The 13,037-nt window shown below is 36.3% G+C and overlaps 1 protein-coding gene across 1 annotated transcript in view; it reads left to right on the plus strand.

Moving 5' to 3' along the window:
• Positions 1–13,037, plus strand: part of PREP (prolyl endopeptidase) — an 84,073-nt gene that overhangs the window by 22,802 nt on the left and 48,234 nt on the right. The window contains exon 7 of the mRNA XM_071741246.1: positions 4,845–4,950. Coding sequence (XP_071597347.1) covers positions 4,845–4,950 — 106 coding nt within the window. The remainder of the gene's footprint in view (positions 1–4,844; positions 4,951–13,037) is intronic.

Below are 13,037 nucleotides of genomic sequence, written 5' to 3' on the forward strand. Positions count from 1 at the left end.
TATTCGTCTGATACAAACCTTTAAAATGTTGATAAATAACTCAAGATTGGTAATTTCTGCATCAATCAGAAATGTCTCCTCTGTGTAGATTCTTCTTAGTCAAGTCATTCATGTTCAGAGGTGTTATGCAAAAATCTTTGTGCAGCATGTAGCTAAAGGTTAGGAAGTTACCACTGTCATCAGTCTTATTGCACTGACTGGGTACATTCCTAAATGAGTTTTTATTTTCTTAAAAAAAAAATATCTAGTCAGTCACTCTAGGTGGCTTTAAGTTGTTACATACATTGTGTAGAGTGAAAATTGTAGCAGTATTAAAATATAGCTTATTGATGCTATGAGGTTTTAATTCTGAGTTAGTAATGCCACACACTGCATAGCAACATCTTTATTGCCACCCATCTTGTCTTCTCTGGTTGTCTGATCTTCCTGTGTCTGGGTACATGGAGTCCAATTACTAATTTGACCATTTGGCTCTGTTTGAAAGCTTTGATTCTGTCTGTGATTTTTGTGAGCTTTGATTCATTTGCTCTGCTTTATTAGATAAAATTAGATAGCAATGAAAGTTGCCTTCTTCCATGTACAAAGGGGAGCAGTGCATGCAGAGCAGTAGATTGTAAAATAATTGCAATTGCAGGTCAGTGTTACAATCTGCAGTTAAAGGAGAAATTTGTTTATCTTTTCCTCAACACAGGCATATTGTAGCTGAATTTTACTTATTTTTTTTTAATATCTTATTGTATGGAAACAAATTATACAATGATTAATTTTTTTTTCACCTTGATATTAACAAAGGCAAAAGTGGTAAAACTTAATTGGTTAGCTTAAAAAGAAATTATGTGTATATATAGTTGCCTTAATATAGTACTGTGCACTCAAAGGGCCCCTATTTGTGAACTAAAAATACAAAGCTTGTCCTTAGCCTTGTCCTCAGCCTTGCAGTGATGACTACCCAGGTAGTATTCAAAGACCTAGCATTAATATTCACTGGGGTTGCTGTCCTGCACTTTACTTGGAAGCAGAGCACTTTAGTGTCTCTCCTACTGATGTTATAGTTGAGGATTAATACATAAAGCCAGGAAGTCTGAGAACTCAACAGCCTTGTGTTGTTAATTTTTTTTTGTTTTGTTCAATTATGTATGAATTTTTGGTCTTAAAAGTGCTGCTAGTAGACAAAATATTTAACTTCAGTTTTGTTGTAGGTTCTCATAGATGGTTACTGCTATTATAAATGCAGAACATGTAACCTTTTGGGGTTCCTTATGTCTTGTATGATGAACTAATTATGTTTTGTAATAAAAATAAAAAATTAGTTGGAAAATTCCTTTTACTAATTAGTCTTTAAATATTTTTTTCTCCTTTTGATATTCATTGATTCATTTAAGTTTAGGTAAACTACTTAGTCTCTTAATGTTTTTGGGATTTTTCCTCAGGGGTGGTTACATCTTATCAAAATGGAGAGAACAGGTAACATTGAAACAAAATTGTTAGTAAACACCTCCCCCCCCAAAAAAATCACCGAAAAGCAAAACTGCTCTACAAAGATACTACTTTAAAGAGCTTAATCCTTGAAAGTCTGAATAAAATAACACTTAGGAATACAGCTATTGTAATGGTACTTGTGTATGTTTGTATGGTGTGAAGGTGGTTATAGCAAATATTTCAGAAATAGATCTAATAATTTCAAAGTTACCAAGTGACTGAATGGCAGCAGCAAAACAACAAACCATATACCAACATCAGCTCTTTGAAATAATACTTCTTTGATAGTGCTGAGTTAGGAAGTAGTTCTGTGTTATGTCACTAAAAGCACTGTAACCTCAATGTTGTTAAAATCTCCAGTTGAAAGGCTATAGGATTTCTCATGTCCTATTTTGACAGGACCTAAATGTCATTTAAGATGCTCAATTGCTTTATAATGCCCTCACCAGTGGGTGTTATTTGTAATTATAGAAATTGCTTTCATGAAAGAAATGTGCACTGACTTCCATTCCAGAGCTCTCACAGAAATTCTTGAGATGTCTTCCCTGTTCAGCTGGGCTGCAGGAAACTGGGAGAATTTATTTCTGATCCAAGCTGTCAGTTCTGACATTACAGCTGTCTCCCTCGCACCAAACCACAAACTTATTTTAAGATTTGAGTGGAATGCTTGTATGAAATTTCAGTTCATAAGCTTGTGGGCCCAGTATGGCAGTTCAGCTCCATGCAGGTGGTGTAGCAGCACATAGAAATAACCCAAATGATAGTTGGGGAAATCCTGTTTCCTTTTGCCATTCTGAAACCCAGACTTCTGTTTGTGTAGGGTATAGAAGAGCAGCACTCAGGCTGTGACTACACATTTGTCAGTACTGCTATCTGAGCTGCCTTAAGCAATCTCTACCCCTATTATTCATGTTCCCAGCTGCTTGGTGCAGTGTGGTAACTCAGCCATTTGTGCAGCTGCACAGTGAACTGGCTGAGATACTAATCTGGCAGAAGGACTTTTTCTTTTACTGTTTATTTTTTATTGTGTTTGTTGTTGTTTTCCTTCTGTGTTTTATGTTATATGTTTGGGGATTTGGGGGGGGAGGGTTTGCTTGTTAGTCTTCTGGATTCTTCTTTGGGTTTTTTTGGTTTGTTTTGTTTAAGGTGCTGGTTTTTTCAGCTGGATCAGCTCTGCAGTCTGGTGTACCACACAAACAGTAAATGTTTGTGCTGACATGAATAGGGGCATGAACTTGCATGGATACCAGCAACCACAGCAGTAGGAAAAGCAAGAGGTGGACACTGCATAATCTGGTACTGCTGCCAGTATTGGCTTGTGAAATGTTGACTTTGCAATGTGGATGTCTAAATCTGCAGTATAATACTAGACATTTTAGCATGCTGCAGGCAACAGTGTCCTGTTTCTGTCGAATTCCTTTGGGTTATAGAACTCTCTGATGTAAGAGTAGCTTTAGTGATAGAGACAGACATAATTGGCATCCCACCAGCAGTGTGCTTTGGGAATTCCTGCTTCAAATTAAACATAAACTGCTATCAGCTACTCACCAGTCCAGCTGGGAATGTGGAAGTAAAAACTCATTAGATGTACTCAGATTGCTGTCATCAGAGGTTCTGAATTGCCCCTGCAGCAGCAGCAGCAGCAGCAGCAGAAATTTGTTAGCATGTTTTCTTTCCTGGTTAAAGGTAGCAGTCTTCTCTTAACTCAGGGCAAAGAACAAATTTATGTGGGTTTTGACTGTGACTGGAAGAATTCTGTGTGTCATACTCTTTAGTATGGCAGACTGGGATGTTGAGTTTTTCACAAACTGAAATTTATATTTGTGTATACCACTTGCAAGTATTTAACAAGTTTTATGTGTTAGGGAGGAAGAAAAGGAAAAAAAGTATGAACAGCTATTTAAGCAGCATATATAGCAGTCACCAGCTTAATTAAAACTGACACCTGCAGTTAATGTTTGTTCAAAGACACTGAACAGACTTTCAAAAATGTTCACCTAATCTTGCTTTTCATTTCTGGATATAGTCCCATGTTGGAAGGAGGAGGCAAAATACCTCCATTTTGCAGTCTGTGCTGCCAAAACTCTTGCATGTTGTTTTGTTTTTTTGGTTTGTTTGGTTTTGTCTAGTAGGAATCCTAGGTGTTCTTTTCTATTTGCCTTGAAGATTTTCTGCTGTATGGAATTTTTTTTAGTGGTGGTATATATTTATTGGTATTACATGGTTAGCTAATAAATAATAAATTATAAATTAGTTAATAAATTAAAAAATGTTTTTAAAGATACAACTCGGAAACACTTGTGGAGTGCTTGGTTGTTGAAGTTTTTTTGTTAGATTTCATATATGGAGATGTGGCTCTGTATTCTGCTAAGGTTCCTTCTTGTGTCTCCAGACCTGTGGATCTGTTTAGTTAGGGGCTATTTCTTCTGAAAAATTATTTTGCATATCTAATTCTACAAACACTTGGCCCAACTAATGTTATGAATAATAATCAAAGTAAATCTAAGAAGTAGTTACAAGAATTTTATGATGGTGTGTTTTGGGCCAAATGGAAAGTTTCCAGAACTCAGATTCATATTTTGTGACTAGAAATTTAAATTCCCATTAGATATTGTCATATAAGAATGTGGACAGGAAACAGTCAGCTGTTGATAAAACATCTAAATGTGGAAATCTTGGAATATGCTCAAAACAATTCAGTTAGGAGAGGGAAACTTTGAGTTGACGATTTCCTGCTACTTCCTGCCTTTTCTTTGTGAACTTGCACTTTCGAATGCTTGGCCAGGAACCAGCTTATGTTTGCAAAGCTTGAATAGAAAGAAGGATTCATTGATGGCTTTAAGTACCATAGACATCATTTTGGAAATTTTGTGAATCTGCAAAGGCAGACTAAGAAGCTCAAGGGCAGCAAAGATGATCAGAGGGCTGGGGCACCTTTTCTGTGAAGGCAGCCTGGGAAAACTGGGGTTGTTCAGTCTGGAGAAGGGAAGGCATGTAGTGGCAGGAGAAGAGGTGTAATGGCTTTAAACTGGAGGAGAGTAGATTTAGGTTAGATATTAGGAAGAAATTCTACATTTTGTGGGTGGTGAGACACTGGCACAAGTTGCCCAGAGAGGCTGTGAATGCCCCATCCCTGGAAGTGTTCAAGGCGAGGTTGGATGAGGCTTTGAGCAGCCTGGTCTAGCAGAAGAGGCCATGACTGTGGGTTCTTGGTGAGTTCTCATATCCCATACATGTCTGTTCACTCCCCTAACTGCAGCATCCATTTATTTTTTCACTAGGGGTTTAGTTACAAGCATTTCAAGTTGGATTTTTTTTTTTCCCAGAGGATGAATTGTCTTCAGTTTTTCTGAAACTTCTTGCAGGTATCAGACGATGGTCGGTATGTCTTGCTGTCTATCCGAGAAGGGTGTGATCCAGTGAATAGACTGTGGTACTGTGATCTGCAGACAGAGTCTCAGGGTATATCAGGTATGTATTTTCTTGCTTTGTAAGTTTTGCTTTAAGACAGTGTAACATTTAAACACATAAATTATTTCAAGTAAATGCGTATTTAAATATGCATATTGCTTAAACTCTGCTATCTTTTTCTAGTGTAGCTATTATGAGAAGATATGCTAGTGTTTAATTTTGTTATGTATCAGTAGATGGAAAACTCATTCATAGTTCTGTAGTCTTAAAAGTCACAAAAAAAATTGTGATATAAGAAGCCTTACTGTTGTATGCTCCATTTCTTTCTACACCACTATTACTTTTCCATGTTTAACTTTTTTTTTTATATTTTAAAAATTCTTGTGTCTCCCTTCAAGTACTGGTCTCCCTTTTTTGAAAAAGTACATGGTTATAGGTAACTTGGTTTTTTCCCACATAGTACTGGGAAACAAGCAAAAATCCTCTGCTATTTTAGTACTATAACTTTGCTTTCTAGCATCATGATTTTTACAGTAGAAGTATCTACTCATATTTCAAATACATGTTCATGAAATGCTCCTTCCTTGCCTTCTAGTTGAATTAGCCTTTGGCTTTTCTGTATTTGACTTTTTAAGCTCAGTGGTATGGACTGAAAGCATGGTGACTTGTTCTTTGTTCCATATGGCTTTTGTTGATGGTTGGTATAGGTAATTGTTTTAATGATTAGTAGTTTCCTCTTTCCAGAGTATATATTATGGAAATCTCTTCTTCAATATGTGGTTTTCATAAAATACAACTTAGCGCTTATTTTATTCATTTATTTTTATTTCAATTTTTAAATTTATTTTTAATTTATTTTGTAATTTTTTATTTATTTTTTAATTTATTTTTCAATCTATTAATTTATTTAATTTTTTATTTTTTAATTTTTAAACATTTATTCTTTATTTTTAATTTCATTTTTATTTATTTTTTATTTTTATTTTGTTTTTATTTTGTTTTTATTGTGGCTTCTGTCTTCAAAAACTTTAGGAACAGAATAAATACTGCAGTAGCCTTGTGTTAAATATTGGATCTCAAGAAACTTGATCTCTTCTTGGAGAACAATGTTTAAGGCTTATGAGAATGGTTATAACTGATAGCAACTCAACAATATTGGGTGCATAGTTCTGTTTGTCCCTGCCTTTATTATACTGTGTGGTTGTGTGGTCTTCCCTTAGTTCATCAACAAGTCTTAGCACAATATTTGAATTTTAGTAACATAGGTGTTAGTGATGATAGTTAACAGCTGTATATTCCTTTCGGGCGGGGATTACTGATTTTGTTTTCTGAGCATGTCACTCCTTTTATAAAGGATATTTCATAATTAAAGAATTTTATCTAGGATTGCACAAAAATGTGAGCAACTGATTCTTGTCTGTTACTTATTACCTGAAAAACCTATTTTAAAATGTCATGTTAATTAACAGTAAAGTTCTGATTTCTAGGTTGAGACTCTTGTATTAGGCAAAAGGTCTATGTGTTAGCCTGATATGATTCATAGTTTGGATTCCTAGGATGGTGTGATGTACATATTATTTACAAATGGTAATTACTTTTATAGATCTTTCCCATTTTAAGACAGCCTTAAGAAAAAGGGAACATTCCATGCATTATGGCAATATTACACTGGATATAATTACAGGTTGGGAGGTGGCATATTTCATATGAGCCTAATGCTGCTTTAAGTCTTTGTGTATAGAGATCATAATACATTTTTTTCATTATTGATTTCTGAAGGTTTGTTTTAGCTGAACTAATCTAATTCAGCACACAGATGGACATATAGGTGGGTCATACTCTTGTGAAATATTTCAAGTCTAATACCAACCGATTTCCCATATTTCTGATTTTTTTTCTATTGTAAAGTTGTATTTTAGGAAGTTGCATTGCAGTTTCTCCTTGTAGTAGAGTATATAGATACAGAGGGCTGTTAAAATTAAGGAGGACTAGCTCGTTTGTGGGATTTAGCTGACAGTGTATATTAGAAATATACTCTTTTTTTGTTCTTAATTTTTTTTATTTACACATTAAGGAACCTGCTTGCTCAGGGTAAAGTTTGTTTTGTTCTGAAAGACTAAAGACATTCATTTTCCCTCAAACAATGCAGTGTCTGGTTTCATTATTTTGCTTAAACTTTCGGGACAAGAGTGGAGGAGTGGGGTGAAGGGTGGGATCCATCTTAGGAAAAGAAAGAAGTTTCTCATGTGGAAATGAAAAGCACTTACCAAATATCTGCCTGACATAACTCTGAAGTTGACTGTAAATTCAAGGATGAGTCAGCTACTGTGGGAATTATTGAGCAACACAGGGCAGCCCGTAGCAGCCTTACAGGAGTTTGGATAATGTCTTTCCCCATCAGATGAAAGGGATGCATAGTCTTTCCTTTTTAATTTTAGTTACATGTAGCAGGTTTTTACAGCAAGAAAAAGATTTCCTTTTTGATTTCAAATAAAATACATCAGTTTCTGGCCACTTTTAGAAGATTAAAGCAACAGTATATCCAGTTGAATAAGCAAAGCTGTAAAACCTTTTTTGCCTCCTTAAATTATGACCTTTTTCCATATTTATACTCAATTACATACCTATCTTGTTTTTATTGGGTATCTAGCCAATACAAATAAATAAGAATATCTGCAGCTTTTCCATCTTCAAGGCTGAAAGGGAAGATCCAGACTTCACGGCAAAAATCAGCAAAAACTGAAAAAGAGTGTAAGAGAAAGTTCACCTCTTTTTGCTATGCATTTGTAATAGCAGGAGCAATGCCTTGCTTTCCAAAGCAGCAAAATAATGCTGTAGTTGTTCCTCTGTCTTTCATCCCAGATAGTGCTGGGGTTTTTTGTGTCTCCTTTAAGTTTATCTTTACCCCACTTGACTTGTTTTCTGACTCAGAGCTTGGTAGGCAATGATACTAAATCAAAATGCCTCACTGTCTCAAGGTGTCCGACTTAAGTTTTAGCTCATTTACCTTTAGTTATTTTTGTTGTTTTGTATAATTTCCCATTCTTCACAGAATGTGGTTCTTCCTTTTGCAAGAGTGGAAGTCATCTTGCCAGTGAAGAGGGATCAATGTACTGGGCCTCACAAATAAGGAACATAATGTAGATTTCCATGTTTTGTCCCATGTTGGATAGAACTGGAACATAATCTGGATGTCACAACACTAAAATATGGCAAAATTTTATCAGGAGATGTAGGCATTCCATGTTGAATAGGTAGCCACCTCTCTGAGCTACTACAAAACATGTGAGGGGGTGGTGTTTTTATTCTGTAATGGCATAGCATGGAGAGCACGTGCTGTCTTTTCTTTGACTGCAAATGTTGTCTTTTGGAGTGAGACTTTATTCTCTCCATACTTTGCCTTCAGCTGAGGTTCTTAGCGTAGATATTATATATATTAATCAAATGAGAACCAGAAAAAGTGGCATTTTAAGTAATTGGGGAAAGCATGTTACTTGTCAAAATAATTTGCTGGGACCTCTGTTACTGCTGTGCATTTCAGTATAGTATTCTAGGTGTCAACCCATCCAAAGAAAATTGCTTTGATGTGTGGGCAACCTCTGGCTTAACTTTCTCAGAAGCTGTCATTTTGTGACATGTGGTTTGCTCAGTATTTCCCACTTCATTGTTGCTTTAGGAATCTTCAGTAATCCATTTCATTAACTTCCTGCACTGGATGAATTGTGGCTTCTCTTTGCATGTGTACTTCTTTAAATTACGCAAGGAGATAAACAGTATCATTAAAGACCAGGTGTAAGCATGAAATTTTATTAGTTCTGATGTCCTGAAGGCAGTTTTGTCTTGTGCATTCATCGACTCTCTGTGTTTCAGTGGCTGTGGACCAGTGGAAGTTAAGTTGCCCTGTGTTGGGCAGAATGCAATCTTGACTGAGTGAAGATCACATCTAATAAATGGGAGTAGGCTATTTCTAAGAGTTTAAAAAATTAAAAGAAATCTGAGGCTATTGATTGGCTTTTTTCTACACCTCTATGTCAGCCCTTTCCCATTACTTTATGTGATTAGTCCTGATATTTTGTCAACAGCTATAGGTCAAATTGAATTTGCAGTGCAATTTCCTGTAATAATCCTTGTCAGTCTGTTTTCACCAGAAGATAATCTAAACAGCAGTGTTTCTATTTCCTCCCTTGAACATTACAGGGAGCATCTGAGCATTTTTTCTGCTTTGTGGATTAGCTACAATGTTCTTCATGCTTCCCTTCCCCCTTCACAATCTTTATACTGTATACAGACTGAATCATTCTCCTCTTCAGATATTCAGGTTGTTTGCTAGGTTTTTAAGTGGGCCATTGTGAGTTATTTGTGCCAAAAATGCTCTATTTTAGAATAGGAAAATGACTATGATAAGTTACTTCTGACAAATACATCGCTATTTTTCATGAGTCTGAGAAGATAAGAGGTTTGAGGGACATTGTGTCTCCTGCTCCCCTTCTACCACATGCTTGTGAATTCCACCGGGTTAATCCAGTTTGTGGCTTCATTTTTACCCCAAAACTTTGTGTTAGAAATTACTAGGTTGAACAACTGGAATTTTGTTTGCAATTAAGTTCACCAAATACACTTTTTTTTTAAAAAAGCCTTTTATTATAACAGTGTTCTGCAACTACTCCATTCCTCAAGGCTAGATACCTGTGTTCATAATTCATGATATTGTGGCAAGGCAATACTGGGAGAAGACACCACTGGGAACAGACAGCTGAGCTGTTCTTTAAGCTTTTGTGGGAACTCCCTTGCTATCCTCTGATTCAAGTAGCTGTGGATGTGAGGGCTTTTTCCTTCATGCTTGTCTCTTTGGTTGCTTATGGGGTAGACTGTAGATAGATTAGGGAAAATTAAAATCATGCAATTCTTGCCAGGATTTAAACACCCTTTTGTCAGCCACTGAACCAGCTAATGCCTTTTAATGTTGCTTTATGAAATTTCAGTAGCAGAGATGTCACCAGCTGTACATTATCTCAGGAAGGGCAGGGTTCATGTTCAGAGGGTTATATCTCATCCAGGATTCCAGATTTTCCCTACTTATCTTGCTGAACTACAAGTAAGATTTTTAAGCCTTGACTCTTGTAGGAAACATTTAAAATGAGTCCCATGTTAAATATTTATTTTTAAAAAACAAGCACATATATTTTCCCAGTTGCTGAGCATTGCGGAACAATTTTTAGTAATTATTTTATCACTGGTCTTCCAGAAAACAGCAATCAATTTTGCTTGTATATTGAACCAGTCAAACGAGAACTTCTACTTCTCTCATTAATCACTTTGCTTTACTGCTTCTGTTGGTATACTTGAAAATGCCTCGTATTATCCAGTCAGGTGGGTGTAGAGTAATGAAACAATTATTTATTAGCAAACGTTGTTGTACATCTTAGAAAACCCACAAAAAACCTGAAAACCAACCAAAAAAAAAAAAACAGTGCTTTTTTCTGTAGCATGTTTCTTACTGTTTCTGTGCCTGGTAATAATTTTTTTCCCTTTTCTTGAGAAATTAGATTGTTTCTTTTCAATTAGATTTTCAGCCTTGACTATTCCTTTAAATGTGTGATTTGCTGCAGGGAAGAGGAGATTTAGCACAGATCTGTTGGTGTGCAGGAAGAAATAAATGAAAACTCTTTAATCAGCCTTGGCTATGAACATAAACCAACATGACATGGCCAATTGGTCTTGCTGAGGTTTTTCTTAATATTGACCTTTTTCTTTATTTTGTATTACGGTAGCAGCTATGAAGCCTAAAAAAAAATAAAAATAAAAATTCTTTTTTTGTGAGCACCATAGAGCTGGTGTATTATGAATCACTGACAAGAGCCCCACTTTACTCTTCCTGAGAGGTGGCAGGAGTTCTTACACTTGGGTAATGGGATGCTTGGAGATAGCAGTTTGTCTGGTGGAAATGGTGGAAGGTGGTTGGAGGACATGGATAAGGGAAGGGGAGCAAGTCTAAAATATTTGAGAACCACTGGTTTGGAAACATGCAGTGGGAAATGAGCAAAAACTGAAGTTCACAGCTTCCTGGTTGCTTAGTCACTGCCAGTTGGAAATACTTTGTACTAGAGTGGCAGAGACAGGTTCCAAGAAGGAACTTAAAAGCAAGGTTATTAGCCATAAAAATTTTTATTCTCTTCCTTTGTTTAGGTTGTTCTTTATTTCCCCCACTCTAAAGAAATCATGTGTGGCTTGAAGGCAAGTGGAAAAACAAAGGTGAGGTTTGTCCACTTATGTTGAAAACAGGCTTATCTTGCCTTCAGTATTTTAGTTTTTGTCTTGCAATCTATAAGGCTCTCTTTTCAAAAAAAGCAAACCCAACACCCTCAAATAAATAAAAAGCAAGGAACAGTGCTGTATACAGAAACATCAAAGGAATGAGGAATGAGTCAGAATGTGCTGCATAGCCTGAAAAAGTGGATCAAAACCTTTGTAAACTAGATCTAGAGAAAAACGATAGTAAGGAGACATCAGCTCAAAAGTGGAGTGTGGTGGGAGAGGTTTTTTTAAAGATTTTTGTGTGATTGAAGTAACTTTAAATTTTTAATTTTTTTTTTTTAGAACATTAACTAGTGAAACAAGGCCATTATGTTCTAGATCCCTAACAATCAGGGGGAAAAAATAACATAAGTGACTTGGAAAATGCATGGAAAACAGTTTCATATCCCTTAAGCGGCAATTTCAAAGAGTTTTGCTCTCAATGTAATTTTTAATTACTCTCTTATAAAAATATAATTGCTAAGTTAGGAGAGAATATAAATTTATGGAGGTTAGCACTTATATTTTCACCTGATAATTTTGACTGCACATGAAAAAAGCCTCCCGAGAGTGCTAACCCTGTCGGTAAAACTTTTCCACAACTTCAGATAAAAAGTACCATTAGTTGATCACTAAGAAGTTATTTGCCACAAACAGATTGTTTGGCCTTTCCATGAAAGCTGAAATATGGAACGAAGTATTGAGAACATTTTGTGAACTGATGAACAGTGACTCTGAGCCACTCTATCTATTCTTCCTGTCTGAAAGTGGATTGATAATAAGCCTGCTGTGATCAATCTTGCTGTTATCATCAGTTTCTTCAAATTAGCCTTTCCATCTCCTGTAGTTGTCATCATTCAGCTACAAACCTGCTTCATCACACAAGGAGCTCTGAACAGACCATGCTTTGCTGTGCTTAGGGTCGAGTGCAAGACTGAGAGCTTCATCTGTGATGCTGACTGATGTAATTTCCCTTTTCATCCTCTATAGATCCAAAAATTGTGTTTGAAAATACTGTCTGTACACTCTGTTGCTTTTGTCCTAAATATTGAAGAAGGGCCACTTCTGTAGGATTATGGTTTTCTGTTCAGTGGCGTGGCTTTATTGTCAGTCAAACATAGGTTCCAAATCCTCTGCCTGTAGTTCTTACTGTAATGCAAATATTTGATGGCTGATACAAAATATACAAAATATACAAGCAAAAGCATCTATAGGTCTTCAGCCATGTGTTTTAGTGGAAGGACTGGCAGAGAAAAGGATTTAAGTTTTAGCTGCAGTATACAGTAAATGGTCAAGATCTTCAACTTCCTGCTTTTTCCTTTATGTAATTAATCTGTCTCATCGTGTGCTTATGTGCATTAAGCTTAAGTCTGTGGTGGCTCTGGTGTATATAACTACAAATGGCAGTTCTCAGTGGTTCTGCTCAAAGACAGACATTCTCAGAAGCCTCCTCATTAAACCTGCAAATCGATCAAGATCCTGTTCTTCACCTCTGCCTTCCCTCCTTACTTTTAAAAGAAGAATGAATTGGGTATCCATACTGTGCACTGGTTTTAGTGGCCTTTTTAAAGCAATAACTTAGGGATGTACTGTCATTTCTGCTACTGAGAGGCTGTTTGTTCTGAGTTTGAAACTAAACCAAGAATCCTTCTGCCTGTAGGTCATGTTAACCAATCTCCCATTCATGGGCCTTGCGACCCTTTTTGCTGGAGTGCTTCAGAGGTGATGAGGAACTGGTTTACGTTGTCTGTTTGGGGTTCAACAGACTATCCCCTCTTTCCAAGACTGTAGTCCCTCCAGTTTTGATAACTGGCTAGATACATGCTTGCCACATAATGCCATGTACACATTAA

The sequence above is a fragment of the Heliangelus exortis genome, chromosome 3, assembly GCF_036169615.1.
Source record: "Heliangelus exortis chromosome 3, bHelExo1.hap1, whole genome shotgun sequence".
In the NCBI taxonomy this organism is placed as follows: domain Eukaryota; kingdom Metazoa; phylum Chordata; class Aves; order Apodiformes; family Trochilidae; genus Heliangelus; species Heliangelus exortis.